This window comes from Borostomias antarcticus (genome assembly GCF_949987555.1).
Source record: "Borostomias antarcticus genome assembly, chromosome: 29".
NCBI lineage: Eukaryota > Metazoa > Chordata > Actinopteri > Stomiiformes > Stomiidae > Borostomias > Borostomias antarcticus.
Window position 1 is genome coordinate 5742997 of NC_140262.1, and position 19652 is coordinate 5762648.

Below are 19652 nucleotides of genomic sequence, written 5' to 3' on the forward strand. Positions count from 1 at the left end.
GCTGAGGCTCACTTGTAAACAGTAACGGTAAACTGGCTTTGACTGACCAATACGGAAATAGAGGGAAGATAATGTTTCATTCTGCAGATCAGGGGGTGTCTTTGTAAACCTCTGGGAGTTAGGCAGGTGGGACCCATTCAATTTCCTTCTTATCTTAGCAGTGAGCCTGATGGAATTACACACGTGTGTGTGTGTGTGTGTGTGTGTGTGTGTGTGTGTGTGTGTGTGTGTGTGTGAGTGAGAAATACGCTCATCGAATTTGTGTTTGTGTAAAATACGCCTTATCAAATCCATTCCCGAAGTCTTAACCCATAATTGTGATCAGTCTGTCTGTGCCTATGCTGCAGCCTTCATAAAAGTACATGGTAACACTTTACAATAAGGGTACATTAATAAGCATTAGTTAATGCATTATTAAGCATTAAGTAACAGTTAACTAATGTCTCTATTAACCATTTACTAATGTTATTTATGTTAACTAAGGTTAACTCACCTAACCCTAACCCTAACCCTTAACTAAGGTATTAATTAACATTAGTAACCTAACCTAACCCTAAATACTCTTATTGTAAAGTGTGACCAAGTACATTTTAAAAGAATATCATAGATAATATAGAAAGAAGGTCTACATAGGACACAAAGAAGGTCTGCATATTAAACCACAATTAGTCCACAGTGGAATTTACCTCTGGTCACGATTACATGATTTATTAATCATTTTGGCTTTTCACCATTTGTCTAGAGTAACTTGGGAAATGAGAAAGGTAATATCCTCTACATTGTGATATTTAATTCCTTTTGGGTTGAACATTTTCTTTGTGAACACATCAGGAAAGGTTAATGGCCGATGAGATCGGGAAACTAATTTGTGTGCTGAGAGAGAGAGAGAGAGAGAGAGAGAGAGGGAGAGAGAGAGAGAGAGGGAGGGAGAGAGAGAGAGAGAGAGAGAGAGAGAGAGAGGGAGAGAGAGGGAGAGAGAGGGAGAGAGAGTGTCGGAGGGAGAGATAGAGATGGAGAGACAGACAGACAGACAGACAGACAGACAGACAGACAGACAGACAGACAGGCAAACAGATGAGAGAGAGAGAGATGGAGAGAGAGTGTCGGAGGGAGAGATAGAGATGGAGAGACAGACAGACAGAGAGACAGACAGACGAGAGAGACAGACAGACGAGAGACACATAGACAGACAGAAAGATAGACAGGCAAACAGATGAGAGAGAGAGAGAGAGAGAGAGGGAGAGAGAGTGAGAGAGAGAGAGAGTGTGGGAGGGAGAGATAGAGATGGAGAGACAGACAGACAGAGAGACAGACAGACGAGAGAGACAGACAGACATGAGACAGAGAGAGAGAGAGAGAGAGAGAGAGAGAGAGAGAGAGTAAGAGTATGTTTATCTGTCATGCTAATAAAGCTTATTTGAATTTGTAAGAGAGCCGATCAGTATTTCCAGAGCAGGGAACTGTTCCCAGACATGTAACAGTAGTTAGCCTTTGGCTTTTCATCATATTATCTCTCTTCTGTCTCAGTTTATTGTGGTTTAATCTTAACATGGTGGAGAGTATTGGATCGATCCGGTGATGTTGAGCCGTAGTGTGCATTAATTCACTGTTTTGGACCTTAGACCATATTCCTGGTCTGTCTACCATAAATCTGACACAGAGAAGATAATTTCACGGATTGTTCCAGTGTAGAATAGAATAGGAAGTTTATTTGCCTTGTGTCACAAGTACAGTACAAGTACATTGAAATTGGAAAACAGTGTCTTATCAGCATTCCTGTCCTCGGTATGCAGCTAGACATTTAAAGGTTCCCAAACTTGCAATTTACTATCCATAGTAGTCAACAGTCTATCAGTATTATATTCATTTATTCATCCTATCTGATCATGGATGACTGTGTCTGTGACCCTGCTATAGACAGTGCAATTAAATACCATTTAGGGCCAAAACCCGTGCAAATGAGACAAAAAAACAGCATTCAGCTGGTGGTAAGACACATATAAGGGTCTGACATGCCCGGGCTCTCCAGGGATCATGGCAGCGTTACTGGAGCCAGACGAAGGCACCGTCATGCCAGGCGTGTGCAAGAATGCATACATGGCTAATTGCAATCATGGGCGCAAATTGCACATACTGTAGTTGGCAAATGTGTGGGCGTGTTTGCCCGGGCATATCATTAGAGCAAAATCTTTTGTGGATATCGTGCTAAACTGGAGCAGATTGCCGTTGCAATTGCTGTGCAAAATATGGAGCTATTAGCAGGAGAAATCCATTCTTTGTGGATTTGGGCCCTAATATTGAGCTTGCTACAGTTTTTCAGTTTTTCTGCAGACTCACTGGCCTACTGAATTAATTATCTGAAATCTCCTCAAAACATTCTCTCTCCACTGGCTTTCTGTTATTTGACCTAGTATTAGTATGTACACAACACACACACACACACACACACACACACACACACGCACACACACAACACACACACACACACACACACACACACACACACAACACACACACACACACACACACACACACAACACACACACACACACACACACACACCCATTATTACCAGTCTTTAATCAATGTCAAGAGTTCATACAAACCAATACTGGTTGGCTGTAACAGTGGTGTCTCCCTGTCTACCAGCAGAGCAGGGGGATGGATAGACTCTGCGTTTAATCTCTTCCTCCGTGCCAAACTCTAATGGAACCTTTGTTTCCTGTTCCTTCGCTGGCCTCAGGGCACTTTACATGGGAGCGCAGCAGCACTGGCAGACCCCCACTTCCTCTGATTAATAATCTCCATTTTGGCTCGAACTCTCGGCCCCTCGTAAAGTTTCAGCGCCTCTCCTGTGCCGTCTCTGGCAGGGCTTTCTTGGAAAGCTCACTCTCCGCTAGGTCCTGAGTCACAGAGAGAGAGAGAGAGAGAGAGAGAGAGAGAGAGGGAGAGAGGGAGAGAGAGAGAGGGAGAGGGAGAGAGAGAGGGACGAGAGAGAGATAGAGAGAGGGGGAGAGAGAGAGGAGAGAGAGAGAGAGAGGGAGGAGAGAGAGAGAGGGAGAGAGAGAGAGAGGAGAGATAGAGAGGGAGGAGAGAGAGACAGAGAGAGAGGAGAGATAAAGAGGGAGGAGAGAGAGAGAGGGAGGAGAGAGAGAGAGGGAAGAGAGAGAGGCAGAGAGGGAGGAGAGATAGAGAGGGAGGAGAGAGAGAGGGAGGAGAGAGAGAGAGGGAGGAGAGAGAGAGAGAGGAGAGAGAGAGAGAGAGAGAGAGAGAGAGAGGGAGGAGAGATAGAGAGGGAGGAGAGAGAGAGGAGAGATAGAGAGGGAGGAGAGAGAGAGAGAGAGAGAGGAGAGATAGAGAGGGAGGAGAGATAGAGAGGGAGGAGAGAGAGAGGATAGATAGAGCAGGAGGAGAGAGAGAGAGGATGAGAGTTGGGGATCAGGGATAAGGCAGTGTGATGGGTAATGGCTTTCCTTAAACACACACACCTATAATAACTGTTTGTCCTGTAAGCGTGATAATAGATGCGTGTGTGACAGCAATGAGATTCACCCAGTTACTCTGACCGTCATTGGTATGATACGGCTGAGTGGCCGTGGTAGACGAGCTATTCCTGTAAGTCACCTCCCTCATGATCACTCTCCCCCTGATGGGGGGCACCGTTTCCTTTCATACCATCACCATGACGCACCCCAACAACCGTTAAGGAGTGCTCTGACCCTCACACACACACTACCGTCGCACCCCAGATAGCTAGCGGATCTGAGCCATATACAGGCCAGATCTGGCCCTTAGTTCCGGCCCATATATGGCCCAGAATCATTACACATCCGCTTGCTATCTGGGACTGCTTTCTTTGTGTCTGCTGTCTATGACTGCTGCAAAACCAGCGGGCCTTTGGGGACAGAGTTGAGGTTGTGTCTCTCTTACTCCTATCTCCTTACTGCTATCTCCTTACTCCTATCTCCTTACTCCTATCTCCTTACTACTATCTCCTTACTCCTATCTCCTTACTCCTATCTCCTTACTCCTATCTCCTTACTACTATCTCCTTACTCCTATCTCCTTACTCCTATCTCCTTACTCCTATCTCCTTACTACTATCTCCTTACTCCTATCTCCTTACTCCTATCTCCTTACTCCTATCTCCTTACTCCTATCTCCTTACTCCTATCTCCTTACTACTATCTCCTTACTCCTATCTCCTTACTCCTACCTCCTTACTCCTATCTCCTTACTCCTATCTCCTTACTACTATCTCCTTACTCCTATCTCCTTACTCCTACCTCCTTACTCCTATCTCCTTACTCCTATCTCCTTACTACTATCTCCTTACTCCTATCTCCTTACTCCTATCTCCTTACTCCTATCTCCTTACTCCTATCTCCTTACTACTATCTCCTTACTCCTATCTCCTTACTCCTATCTCCTTACTCCTATCTCTTAGACCTATTACAGATTGATATGGCGAGTGCACAGCTTAGTCCCAGTGTTGGTGCCGCTGCCGGTGATGACCCTGCGTGACCCCGGTGTTAGAGCTGCCGGTGGTGACCCGGCAAGTGTGTGTGTGTGTGTGTGTGTGTGTGTGTTCAGGGGATCTGAGGGGACTGTTAGAGGGACGTGTCGCAACCCTATAGCAGACCCCATGAGAGATAGCAGTGACAGGCGATGTGTGTGTGTGTGTGTGTGTGTGTGTGTGTGTGTGTGTACATACTTATGTGTCAGCCTTATCTCCAGTCAGACGGTGCCCCACCTTCCAAAGAGCCTCCAGGTGGGGTAGCCAGCCAGAGGGACCTGCCAGCTTTGACAGCCCAGTAGAGGCACAGGGAACTGGGGGAGAGTCTGTCGGTGTCCCCCTCGCCTGGGGCTGGGGGCCATGGAGCTCTCAGGGGGGGGAGAGTCTGTCAGTGTTCCCCCTCGCCTGGGGCAGGGGACCAGGGAGCTCTCAGGGGGGGGAGAGGCTGTCAGTGTCCCCCCTCGCCTGGGGCAGGGGACCATGGCGCTCTCAGGGGGGGGAGAGGCTGTCAGTGTTCCCCCTCGCCTGGGGCAGGGGACCATGGCGCTCTCAGGGGGAGGATGGAGATGATTCACACAGGAGAGATGAAGACAGGTAACAATGCTGAGAGTCCTCAAACCACTATACCCCCCCCCCCCCCAACCACCACCACCCACACACACACACACACACACACACACCTTCCTCCTGTTCTGCTAATTGCCCCCCGCCCAGTGGGAATCTGGGAATCAATGCCATTTAAATTCAATACATTCTGGAAGTGATGCGACCTTTGCAATGAAAAGCTTTTTAGGGGCCGGGCTAATGCTGTATTTGCCAAATCTTCTTCTGACAACTGTCAGAAGAACATTCAGAATGTTATTCTGAATTATTCAGATTGTTATTCTGAATGTTCTTCCTGGGAAATTTGATTGGCAAACGCCTTCGACCATCTAAAATCCCTCTAATACTTTTGTGGACATTGGTCTAGAGAATGAGTCCAAGAAGAAGAAGAAGAAGAAGAAGAAGAAGAAGAAGAAGAAGGTCTAGAGAATGAGTCCAAGAAGAAGAAGAAGAAGAAGAAGAAGGTCTAGAGAATGAGTCCAAGAAGAAGAAGAAGAAGAAGGTCTAGAGAATGAGTCCAAGAAGAAGAAGAAGAAGAAGAAAGAGAAGAAGGTCTAGAGAATGAGTCCAAGAAGAAGAAGAAGAAGAAGAAGAAGAAGAAGAAGGTCTAGAGAATGAGTCCATCCATGTAGATTGGTTAAAATTCCAAGGAGGAGATACATTAAGTGTTTTACACAAAATACAAAATAGCGGGAAATCCAATTGGTCGAAAATGACATCATAGGGTGCGATGAACTCGGCATGAGCCAGGGATTCCAACGGTACCTCATTTTTGAAAATGGGTCACACAGGTCAAAGGTTGTGTGCCTAAATGCACTTCCAACTTTGACATAGTGGTGGCGCTAGAGGGTTCAAGCTGTCGCGATGACACTTGCTGACACGGGTGTAGGGGTATGGAAGTACTGTCCTGTGTCCCCGGTGTTAGTGGGGGTGTGTCTGTGGGGGTGTGTCTGTGTGGGTGTGTCACTAGGGCAGAGTGCTTGGCTAATTGATGTCACCTGGGTCTATTTACCTGTCAGGAGTCATTGTTTGGGGTGTGGAGAGAGGGTAAGGCAGCGGGTGTTGATATTTCTGTGGACCGCAAGCAATGTAGGCTATATGTACCATCTCAAGTCCAACTACCATCTAGGCCTATGTCATGTTTACCTCAGTGCCAATAAAACATCAGTGACCTGCAGCTATGATGATCTGTCTTCTGGTAAGACCAACAGTTTGACTAACTAGATCTCTACTGTTCGTAGTTGGCTGAACGCTATAACGTTAGTCTAATAGCCCGAGCCTCCAAGCTTGCGTGGCCGGCTGCAGGGTGCTTTTCCTCGGTGTCGTGGGGGAGACGCGCCATCGTTATACCTTATTGTACTTTTTCCAAATAATGCGAATTCGAGAATATGGCCTGTTAGGTAGCGTGTGTCTTTATAATGTTTGGAGGTTAAAAATGACAGAATAACAACACTTATGGACATATTCACTTTGATTTTACCTAAAGATAACTGGCATGCGTCACATTGAACCACTGTATTATCCCTTTAAGAGGAAATTTGTCATCCCTTTAAGTAGAAATTTGTCCTCCCTTTAAGTGGAAGTTTGTCCACCCTAATGCAGTGAGTCTGGCTCTAACAAACCCCATTCCTATTAAAAAGCAAGGCCTTTTGTTCCGAGTGGCTCCTTAATAGCTAATGAACTATCTGCCTATTGTTTACTGAAGGACTCAGGATGATAATGAGCGCAGGTATCTGATCCGGCCACAGTCAGACATTTTTGCTGAAAGCAGATTTGTTCTGAAAGCAAGGCACCAATGAGAGCAGTACTGACCTCGGTCAACTGTCCACTTAGCCTTGTCCACTTAGCTTCCTGTCTGTGTCCACTTAGCTTCCTCTCTGTGTTCACTTAGCTTCCTGTCTGGTTGAACAGACGGGTGGAAAGGGAACGGAGAGGCACACTATGTGGATGTTTCATTAACACACTTAAACTTTTAGAACTTGGCTAGAAAATGGTGAGTTCATTTGGAACCGTGCAGGCAGCTCTATAGGATGGAGCAAGTGAGGTTAATCTGCTTCAACCGTTCAGAGGAAGAGTTTGTCTAGATTTCCTCTGTTCTATATATTTTTAAGATACGCTACAGGATTCACTGACTTTCAGACTCTTTTAGACGTGACTATAAAGCATTCTGGATGGCAAAACCAAACTATAATCTCTCACATACTTTTTTAATACTCTCAGAGTTGCTCCACGGCATTATGAGCTATAGAGGTATTGAGTTATTACAGCCGTCTAGCAGCTGTTGCTCTGTATACAACAAAGATGTCCTAGTAGAGAAGATCCAAACGTGAAAAGCTCACAACCTCTTTCAAAGATAAGGTTAGTGACATACGGTAAATTGCAACATCATCCATCGATCGAGTCAGTGAAGTCCTTTATTCATGAAACGGCAATAAAATGTCCAGGTGTAGTTCACAGTATTCTTTATCCCAGTAGGCCTCAGATAAACACAGTGAAATGCACATATACACAATCTGTATGATGGATACATGCCTGAATAGCAGAGGTGTTTGGTCTAGTTTATTTTTGAGTGGATCTCCATTTAAAAAAAAGGAGGGACGCACTCAACTCACTATTAGTATGCAAGTCTAGCATGCAATGGGTGCTTCTATAATGGAGAATACTCAGAAACAGGAAAAGGCAGCACTCCAAATTGCGTATAATGTATATTTTACTGCCACACGAGACGTTTGGGGCGATGCCCTTCCTCAGCGTGTTCTGGTAATGACGGGTGAGCGTGCACAGGTGTGTAATTATAGGCGGTCATCTCGCTACTACGCATGTCAAACAGATGCTAACAATGTCATTAGTGAGCTTATGTCTAAGATCTCATCAATTGTAGATTACAATGGTATTCAACCCCTGAACTAAAGTAGAATAAATTAAAACAAATTGAATAAAGAACGTTTTTCTTCCGTTTCACACATACAAGTGTCAGACAGAATTCTGTGGAAGAGATTCATTGATATCCTCCTGTCTTAATGTGAAACTCAGATCTACTCCATCCACTAGAACAGTTCTGGGGATGAAAACACTCGTCTTAATCTTTAGTTAGCAATATCAGGAGCAAACTTAATTATATTATCATCCCCTAACAAGAGACTACTCTTCACACAGATCAACCTCCACACTGAAGAGATTCACTTCTTCTCCTCTCATCCACACGTAACACAACCAGCAATGATTCATTTTAATACGACAATATAATTGCTCTCTCAGGGCATTGATGTGCTGTCACTCTGTGTCAACTAAGTTCCATCTTCACAGAGCCTGAGGTATTGACGGTTTCTTGATAACATAAGGAAATTCAATTTGTTTGATTGTGGCACACGTGGGGTTTCCCAGCTGAGCAGTTTGCACCTGGATTGCTCCAGCCTTGCTGGGAGGTATCCTGCTAGCACCAGGAGTCAGGAGCTAAATCCAGGGAGGCTGTTTGGCATGAAGGGAGGCCTAACTATGGGACGTGTTTTTTTAAATGTGTGTGCAACTGTCATTCTCATCTGCGTTGTGTGCAACAGTTCGACCCATGTTAAGGGCTTGCACAGGGCGGGATTCGAACCCACGTTCAACAAGCTCTCCCACTTGTGAGGTGGACACGCTGACAGTTGCACCAATAGGAACGTCGCTCTCGGAGGGACTGTCAGCGCTCCTTTGAGGAGTGAGTTTCACCAGCTACTCCACATTTTAACCTGGTTACACTCATCTCTCTAAACTCACTCCACACCACTGGACATCTGGGTCACGGCACCAAATGTAACCAATGTGATCTTGCCTGCGTTGTGTTCAACAGTTCGACCCATGTTAAGGGCTTGCGCAGGGCGGGATTCGAACCCACGTTCAACAAGCTCTCCCGTTTGTGAGGTGGACACGCCGACAGTTGTGCCGATACTGTAGTCATGTCTCTCTTGGAGACACTGTCAGCGCTCCTTTGAGGAGTGAGTTTCACCAGATACTCCACGTTTCACTCAGTTACATGGGTACTCATTTAACCTACTTGGAAAAATGGTAGAATTCAGAGTTCAGATGTAGTTAAGGGTTAAAACTGAAGCCTACATAAAACATAAGCCTGCCTAAGACAGTAGCCTAAAAGTAAAAGCCCATGCTAGGCTAATTGGGCTTGATGAGTGGGGTCCGATCCCCACCACTTAGCAAGCACCTCGTGGTCGTTTTGACCTGATTTATAATTGTTTTTAGCCAAAGACCTTCATGAGTTCATGTATGAGTAGGACTGTGTTTTCTTGGAGCGATGGGATGAGCTATAATTGTAGAATGGAGAATTTTTGGTTACCCTGGCAACGGTTACGTGGGGATCTTTCAATGGACTGAGCCACGACCGTGTTGTTGAGAGGTCTTGCTTCGCAGATAAGAGGGGGCTACCCAAACATTAGGCTACAAGCACACAGTTACCCGCTGGCTTAACAGGCTACATTTCACACACTCATACTCATTTAAAATTCACATGATGTCTTTTTTTCCGGTAGCCTACTGTATCATGTAATTTTGTTGAAATCTGTGTTTTGTGCATCCGTCTCCCAATTCATCTTACTCTCTTGAAGGAGGAAAGCTTCAGCAACCACTTGTTAGAAGAGGCCAGCTGTGAGCACCCTCTCCCTACCTTACTGTAACACAAAGCATGAAATACCTGCTTACTGCATAGCCTACACTGTCCATACAGTCTCTGAACTATAATCCTGGCCATTGTCTATGACGACTTACAGACTCATAGCCTTTACACTTTATTTTAAGAAGTTAGAGAATGAATGCATTGGAAATTATTATCATTGCAATAATGTTTATTAGTCCTTTCTATTACTGTAGACTACTAGCTTGAGTCTCTCATAACCAGGGTGCTCGGGCTCACGGGCTGACAGAAGAGCATCAGACTAGGACAGTGAGTGAGAGCATCACACTAGGGCAGTGAGTGAGAGCTATCCGGACAGGCGCTGTCCATGTCTGGGGTGCTGAAAATCCCTTCGTGAGAAAAATAGACTTAGCCAAACAATTAAGGGACACTTCCGTATCAGATAGAGTCGCCAGAAATATCCTTTAATTGTAAGATTAAGAATATTACGTCTTCTTCTCGTGTAGCCCACCCAAAGACATCCTCTCTGAGAAGTTCTTGCGTTTCCAGATGTTGTAGGTCTACTTCTGGTCTCCGGTCCTCTTGCAGACAGGCCTATATAACATAAACCATGAACATGCCATTGGTTCACATTTCAGAGAATGTCCTCTACATCTTAACAGTAAGGGGCTGCTCATTGAACTGCCTTGCATGATAAGTTAATCATTTGTCTGAGGTTATGCGTAAAAACCCACAGAAACAAGAACTCCTCTCTCCGAAACCTGCTTAACAGTAACTCAAAACATCAACAGCGACTAATACATTTTTTAATAAACTGTCATAATTTCGTGAGTTTAATGCTCATTCAAAAACATTTTTCACACTGGTAGCCTACAAGAAAACAGTAGCTTAATTCAGAAGGCGTAAACCCATGGCTGTTTGATTAAGAAGAAGCCGCTCCTTTAACCTAAACATCTATCTTTCCACTACCTATCCAAACCACGACTCTAGGTTCCCCATCCCTCTCCATGCATACCCGCACAAAACCACATCGAATAGTCCACTTCCACTTCCACTCGCGCCTTCTCTCCAGGCTGGAACGCATATCAGAGACATTCTATGCTCTGATATTCTTTGGACAAATAGATTTGTGTTAAATTTAACGTTTTCGGGGTTTTAAACCGTCCCTTCACAAACCGTTAGCTGTGAACGGGGACATTTTTACGCACGGATCGGACCACTGTCTTACCGTTCGTGGCTCCATAAACACGCCGCAGTCCAGTCTACCTTTCTCGTTCAGAATAAGTAGATTAACCTCTCTATGCGAGCTAGTCAACTACCAACCCGAAGTTATCCACACGGAGTGGTTCTGTGCGCAATACTTACACTGCGATGCAATGCAATTGAGGCTTAACCAGCTCTGCACGCGGTCCATATGCGTTTTTAACGTGGGTAAATTCTACGAGTTCACTTCCGTGGTGTTCCGTGGCTGATGTACCGACCCTCGGGGGCAAGACTGGATCGCTGTCCCCGGCTCCGGCTCGGATTCCATCTCTCGCTGGCTTCTCCGGACAGCTTTAGCAGCGCAGATAGAGTCTCTGCAGTCACGTGGGTCGGGAGATCGAGCTAGCTGTGGAGAGAGCGCATGGGGGGGGGGGGAGAGAGTGTGTGGGGGGGGTGTCCCTCCTCCGCAGTTTGCAGTTTGTTATGTCTCAGACTCCGCAAGCGCTGGAGAGAGAGAGAGCCACCGAGAGCGCACCGGATTCTCAGCCGTACACCGAGAAACCAAGTATTTCCCTATCATTTTCCAAACCGCCAACTCCCTTCCCACTTACTTATTCTTCGTTTTTTCTTCGGAAACCCGTGAGATTTTGCTCCCTCGTAACAGTTTGTCTTCGGTTTCTAACCAGTCGCTATCTGTAGCCTAGTCTACAACCGTTTTTACGCACTGCCGCTTATTTGGATTTGTCCGTCATACAAGGGACCGTGGATGAACTGCTTTGGCCAAAACCGGAGATGGAATTGCTGATAATATGCCTTTCCTTTTGGATATTGCAGTGCAATTCAGTGAGCGCGGACTCCATCATCCACATTGGTAAGCAGCTTGTGCAAGGGGCAGACGGGCTGCAAAAACGAACGTGATTGAAGCTCAAGGCTTTGGTTAAAACAGATCAATGTGGCATTTTGTTACTGGCATTTACAATTTAAAATAGACCAGTGACTGGTGGAAATAATACGCTAACGTGTTTGATGTGAATGTTTGAAAAGCCGGGTAGAAGTATTTGGATCCGTATCTTATAGCTCTGTTGAATAACGTTGTCATCCCTTGGGCTATATGACCATTTTACTTTGCACGTTATTTGCATTCTAAACCACGAAACCGTAAGAATAAGAGAACAGAGATTGGCTGTTGCATTCCTGCTCGTGCACATGAGGATGTGCATTGAATAAATGGCTGCAGCTCGTTAGAAAGTCACCGCAAAGTGCACCACAATTTGTCTTTTTCTAATTCACGAAGAGCCTAATCATGGTGATACAGATAATTGCACACAGCTGTGTACATACGACCAAAACAAACTCATTTGGTAAAGCACAGATAGACTAGTCCTACCGTGGGTGCAAGAGGACTGCCTATCCCTCCCCCTCCCCGTCTATAAGCTTGAACTTTGAATTGAACGTGAGCGAAATCTTAATAAACGCCTGTGAGAGAGGGATGGAAGGAGGAGGCGACGACGAAGGCACAAATGCCCCCTCTTTAAACCCCAAACAACACGGGTACTGGTGCCGTTAGAGCTGCAATGGTCATTTACATTGGCTAAAAAGTCGTGTCGTTGTGTCCAATCTGATTAAGATTAGGATTCTGGTTGGGGGCTGTATCGTTGGTGGAGATGCGGGGTCGTGGGAGTCATATCAAGATCATGTGAATCGTGTCAGAGTGCCGGTACTTGACTGACAGGGGTCTGGAAACATTAAGTGGTCCTTTTTGATCAAATTGAACTAATGCCAAATGCAAAAAAGCACCAACACGCACGCATACATCACACAGAATGTAAAAAAAAAACCTCTCCATCTAAATCATCTCTCCCTTCAGCATAATAGGTCGCTGTCCACAACTGCATGGGCTGTCTTTCAGACTCGGATAAAGCCATCAAGATGGACATTTTAGAATTCTGCAGTAGTTTTTTGCCTCAGTCGAGTAGCCTATGTCCTCAGCCCAGAGGCAGCACTGCGGGGCTGACGAGATGAGAACAGGCCTGGCACCGACCCCGGGATTACAGATCGATCTGGACCTCATGTTTAAAGATTCTAGGCTCGAACACGACAGAAATCATAACGGTCGATTAGGTTACGCGATGATTAAAGATGAGGGCACAGGGCGTTGGAATCGTTAATGTTGAAATTGAGTCCCATGGAAGGCTATGTGACACTTCTGTCACCGCACCCCTCCCCTGCCCTCCTCACCCACTATGGTAGCAAACTGGGCATTTACCAGCATCCTGTTATCATGGTGTTTTCAAAACGACCCAGTGTCCCTTTAGAATTCTCCAGACAGAAAGGTTTTACTGCAACCACAACCCAGATTACCGTCCAGCGGGCTCTGTGTGCTGCCTAATTCAGAGCTAATCGTGTTAATGCAACCTATTACCTTTCTGAAAAACTTTAAAAACTAGGCTATACGATTGACTTTCGAGCTGAACGAGAAGATGCATGCACCATACGGTCATTACTGAAGCATGCGGCTCGGGGGTTTTACGCGTACTGATCTCATCAACCCACGCGGTCGGCATGCGCAAAAACTCGGGAGCCTTCACCATAACGCGCGTCTGACATGGCAGCCGACAGACTGGCAGTATTGAATGTGACAGCTCTCCAACCCGGCCCAACCCGGCCCAACCCGGAACAACCCGGCCCAACCCGGCCCAACCCGGACCAACCCGGCCCAACCCGGCCCAACCCGGACCAACCCGGCCCAACCCGGACCAAACCCCTCGCGCGAGCATCTGTCTCGTCCACTCGTGTCGACTCTTGTCGGTGGCACGCGCACATACGGTGTCCGTTCTTCTGACTCCTCGCTATCTTTCTAGTTGACGTTCCACATTTGACCGTAACGGTGCTGATATCACATACGCACGTAGTCTATCATATTGTGCGTAAACGTAGCCCGTCAATCCGCCACAATAATCGAGTTAGCCCCCTAATGTCCTCCTCCTCCCGGGTTCATCATCTTTAGCCAAATCAGGGAGGCTCGGTACACAGAAGAGATACCCCTGTCCCGCGAGGCACCTGCCGGGGGATGATTTACGGACGTTAGGAGGCTGGTTATCCTGTCCAGCATTGGAAGGCGAGCTCAAACCCCGGGAATCCAATCTGTTCTGTCTGGCAAAAGCGAATGAGCAGATGCGCCATTCTCATCTCCGGCTAAACAAGATGAACCTATATAGGCTACCCGTTCTACATCAGCGCGAGCCTTCCTATCTCAATGTCCACCTGCACACCTGAGCATGTCATTGATGAACATCCCATTGCACGAGGTAGCCATAGCTTGTAGCCTACCCATGACAAATAAAAACCATTGAATCCATGAACCTGTAAAAAGGCAGTAGTAACTACAGTACTGTAAGCCTACAATTTGCTACAGGCCTAAACAGACGACAAGAGCCGTCTGGTGCGTAATGGTTAATTCATGCAACTTTCGACTACTACATTCAGAACATCACTATAGTAGATAGGGATGTTTTTCCCCCAGATAAGGCGTGTGTATCTCCAACTGCAGCCGGCTCCACTGCAGCTGCAACTAGTCAGGTTGTGTCTATTATTACATCCATGGGTTATGTCTACTACATGGCCCGGCTGTGTCTACTACATGGCCTAGTCAGGTTGTGTCTACTACATGGCCCGGTTGTGTCTACTACATGGCCTGGTTGTGTCTACTACATGGCCTGGCTGTGTCTACTATATGGCCTGGCTGTGTCTACTACATGGCCCGGCTGTGTCTCCTACATGGCCCGGCTGTGTCTCCTACATGGCCCGGCTGTGTCTACTACATGGCCTGGTTGTGTCTACTACATGGCCCGGCTGTGTCTACTACATGGACTGGTTGTGTCTACTACATGGCCTGGTTGTGTCTACTTCATGGCCTGGCTGTGTCTACTACATGGCCTGGCTGTGTCTACTACATGGCCTGGTTGTGTCTACTACATGGCCTGGTTGTGTCTACTACATGGCCTGGTTGTGTCTACTTCATGGCCTGGCTGTGTCTACTACATGGCCTGGCTGTGTCTACTACATGGCCCGGTTGTGTCTACTACATGGCCTGGCTGTGTCTACTACATGGCCCGGATGTGTCTACTACATGGCCCGGATGTGTCTACTACATGGCCTGGTTGTGTCTACTACATGGCCTGGCTGTGTCTACTACATGGCCCGGCTGTGTCTACTACATGGCCCGGATGTGTCTACTACATGGCCTGGTTGTGTCTACTACATGGCCTGGCTGTGTCTACTACATGGCCCGGATGTGTCTACTACATGGCCTGGTTGTGTCTACTACATGGCCTGGCTGTGTCTACTACATGGCCTGGTTGTGTCTACTACATGGCCTGGCTGAGTCTACTACATGGCCCGGATGTGTCTACTACAAGGCCTAGTCAGGTTGTGTCTACTACATGGCCTGGCTGGCCTCGCGCCGCTCTCCAAGGTCCTGAAAACGAGGCGGGAAAAACACCCGTCGCGTGGAGCCTCCATCCTACGCACACCCACACTAACGGCAATTTATGCGTACTTTTGATGTGAGCAGTTGTGGGCTTATAACTTTACAGCTTCAAACTAATCTGTGGTGCCCTGAGGGAAACTATTCATTAAACATATAGTACTAGGCTTATAAGAAGTACGAGACAGTAAGCTCTGAAGTGCTACGCGTGTGTTGATATATCTTTCATGAACTGGTTGTATTGACTTGACAACGTCGATGATTCCTTGCTCCAACAGGCGCCATATTCGAGGAAAACGCCGTGAGGGATGACGAGGTGTTCCAGCTGGCCGTGTCGGACCTCAGTCTCAGCGACGACATTTTGCAGAGCGAGAAGATAACCCACTCCATAAAACTCATCGAGCCCAACAACCCGTTTCAAGCCGTCCAGGAGGGTAAGTGGATCGGCTTTCAGAGGTTCAATTGTTCTGGGAACCTATCGCTCCGCCCCCTCTCCTCTCTGGCAGAAGTTGGTTGTGAAAAAAAATGACGCGGTTGAGCTCTACATTGAATACTGAGTGTTGATGCGCAGCAGACTCATTTTCACTTTAGTATTAGTTGTTTGATGCTCTCAGAGGCTGACGGCCTCGTCCGGACTTGTTTAGCCGTGTCTTCTGTCGAAGGGAAGCTAGAGGGAAGCATTGAGTCAAGCAGGAGACCAGTAGTCATTTGCCCCATAATTGCCATCGAGGAGAAGAATGCCCTCTTATGACCAACCCCGCTCTCAGAAAATGGCGTTTGTGAGAGGGATATATGAAGTGCTTGTCTTTTAGAGCCTCTAACTATAACTGTGACGATGATAGTGGGGATGGCAGTGATCACAGCAATTACTGTCTGTGCTGTGGCTATTGTCTAGAGCCTGTATAAGAGTATCTAGGCCAGATACAAGGTAGATATCAGTGCTCAGGGGTTTTGAATGCATTCACATCAACATGAGTTGCAGCCCTGTGGCATTTAGGGGAGGCTAGATTAAGGTAACAGTCTACTTTTGAAAAATAGACTGTATAAACGGACATTAGTAGCCACACAGCTTCTAGTTCTGTGTTGATACCGGAGTGATTTACCACCTGCAACATTTGTTGGCACATCTGTTTCCTGGCTGATGGTATGACCTTTCAAAGCAACTTCCTGTGAGCAGGGAAAGGTTATTTCACAAAGCAGTACTGTTGCTTCATCACACACACGCACACACACACACACACACACACACACACACACACACACACACGCATGCGCACACACACACGCACACACGTGCACACACACACACTGGATCACACTGCTGTACAATTATCCACTATTCTTTATCTTTTGTTTCATTTTTTTTATTACAATGATGTTGTTTTTGATCTGTGTCAAACTATTAGGATCAATCTGAAAGTGTTGTTGTTTTGCTGTTGCTCATTGAAGACATCTTCACTATTGGATAGTCTCCATCTGTACAAACATGAAACCAGCTTCTTTTTATGTTGCTGTTGTTGATATTGAACAGATACACAACTTTAAACCACCCAGTGACCCCCCTGAAGAGGTCAATATCAATGACACCATGATTCAAATCTGCATAAATCAGTCTTTCACCTAAATCCATGCTCACCTTGTGTCAGCCTGCTTGCTTGGCCTTTTGCGAGTGTACACAAACAACGTCTTGTAATGCCGTTACCAGTGGACGGCCCTCACTAATTGGTCACTTAGTTGGGCCCCTGGGTGTTGTCAGTTGAAGACACCAAGGAGGGCTGAGGAGATCAATATGGCGCCGCATGAGGCCGGGTCAATGACTTCCTGTTCATCGTGACCTTTTCCTCCATCCCAGATCCGGCTCGGCCCCTCTCTGAGATCACCACTCGCAGACAGCTGAGGGTGTAGTGGATTATGGGTAACGATCCAGTCTCTCCACCCAGTCGATTGTTGTCTTATCCATCAGTTGGTTACGCGCCAACTAACCAGAACAAATTCCTAGTATGCGTAAAAACCCGCCTGGCAATAAATCTGATTTAATCTGAGATTCAGACGTTCCAATGTGGGCCGCTGTGGAGGGACGCTGCCCCCCTAGCTCACAGCCTGGTCTGGACCGAGGGGCGGTGGTTCTGGGGGTGTGTGTGTGTGTGTGTGTGTGTGTGTGTGTGTGTGTGTGTGTGTGTGTGTGTGTGTGTGTGTGTGTGTGTGTGTGTGTGTGTGTGTGTGTGTGTGTGTGTGTGTGTGTGTGTGTGAGAGGGATGGGTGCACATGGGTGACTAGCTGAGGTGCAATGTTCCTACAGTAGACTAACCCTCTTTCTCTCTCTCTCTGTCTCTGTCTCTCTCTCTCTCTCTCTCTCTCTCTCTCTGTCTCTCTCTCTCTCTCTCTCTCTCTCTCTCTCTCTCTCTCCCTCCCACCCAGCCCCGCCTGTGGAGCACTTAAACACTCCGTTGTCTCTCCTCCTCCACCTGCAGCTGCAGCTCACACAGTACATCGTCCCCTATACTAATATAGGTCAAGAGGGAGGCCATTATCTCTGTGCTGTGTTTTCCCTGCTGGAGCGTCTCCTTCTAGCGGGGTGATGTATCTCACACCGGAGACCTTTTAATGTGAAGCTCCATCAGCAGAATACTGTGGGGGTCAGCAACTCACCGACGGGCGCATTCGCTTACGTTGTCGTTGTTCATGACGCGCGCGGACGCGGAGTGTAGCTTCACATTTAGCGGGTGGACGTGCGTGTTTTGTTGCTTCGGCGTCGCGTGTTCTTCTTCCACAACCTAAGAATAGCAGACAGCAGGTGGTAAACAACAACAGCGTAGTCCCAGATGCGGCATAATCTTGCTGCTAGGGAACAGCCAGCCAAAGGGGGGCGGAGATGATGGAAGATGAGGTCGGACGAGGTCACTTCCTGTATTAGTGCAGGTGATATTCACGCTGTGGGGTCGTGCAGGAGTCTCTCCGACGGTGTGTGTGTGTGTGTGTGTGTGTACCGTTCAGCCTCCTCTGGGGGCGGATGTACATACCGTGTGTGTTGCTGCAGGAGGGGGGGGGGGGGGGGGGGGGGGGGGGGCACTGCAGACCGCCTGCCGTGGTCGCCCACGGATACGGAACAACTCGCAGCGTTCCCGGAGAGAGATCCGCAACGGGGGGGAGAAGAAAGGAGGCGCCGGCCACACACACACACACACACACACACACACAACATGCACACACCCACGCACACGTGCGCGCGTACAAACATGCTTTCTTTGTGCTTAGTACAGTATGACCGTGAGATCTTATTAACGATGGAGATTGTGCACTTAGGGAGTCGTTCCCTTCCTGGAAACATTCTTCTACACATTCTTAGCGGTTTCCTCACATCTGCGTCAGCATCTGGCCAAAGACTCCTCCGCTTGGTTCGGAGCTGATTTGCTACTCCAGCCCGAATCTCAGGCACCGCGGCCCCTCTTCAGACACCGTGGTCCCTCTCCAGGCACCGTGGCCCTTCTCCAGGCACCGTGGCCCTTCTCCCAGGCACCGTGGCCCTTCTCCCAGGCACCGCGGCCCCTCTCCCAGGCACCGTGGCCCCTCTCCAGGCACCGTGGCCCTTCTCCAGGCACCGTGGCCCTTCTCCACGCACCGTGGTCCCTCTCCAGGCACCGTGGTCCCTCTCCCAGGCACCGTGGCCCCTCTCCCAGGCACCGTGGCCCCTCTCCCAGGCACCGTGGCCCCTCCAGGCACATCCAGCCCGCGCAGCGACCCCTCCTAGAATCGCTCTGCCTATACTATCGCTATTCTTCAACGCGTGAGCCATGGTGCAGAGGAATGACGTCCGGGGCCAGCTGCCCTGCCGAGTCCCCTCTGCAAAGGGCTCTCGTTCAGGGGCCCGGGTCCGGTTCCTGTCGACTCTGACGATGACATTAGCGTCCGCTTAACCCCACCGGGTCTCGGCAAATCCGACAAACCTCTTCATCCCAGACAAATTCTTTAATGGCTTTTTAAATTCAAACTAATTAGGCTAATTAGGCTATTATAATGACCAGCGCTCAATTGCACCCTCATTAGAGAAGAGACTCGCCTTGGCACTTGGCCTTCACGCCAGGATTTCTCTCCCTCTTTCTCTTCTCGTCTTTTTCCGTCTTTTTCTCCCTCGCTCAACGGAGACGTCCTCGAGATCTGGAGTCCCATTCGAACCATCACTCTTTGTCACCGGCTGTTATGGCAGCTCTCCAAGGATGGTCTCT

The 19652-nt window shown here is 47.7% G+C and overlaps 1 protein-coding gene across 1 annotated transcript in view; it reads left to right on the plus strand.

Moving 5' to 3' along the window:
* LOC311326924 (serine protease HTRA1B-like) overlaps window positions 1–19652 on the plus strand; it is a gene marked incomplete at both ends in the record, with an annotated part of 47483 nt that overhangs the window by 10529 nt on the left and 17302 nt on the right. Inside the window, one exon of the mRNA XM_084459903.1 lies at window positions 15708–15863. Coding sequence (XP_084316029.1) covers window positions 15708–15863 — 156 coding nt within the window. The remainder of the gene's footprint in view (window positions 1–15707; window positions 15864–19652) is intronic.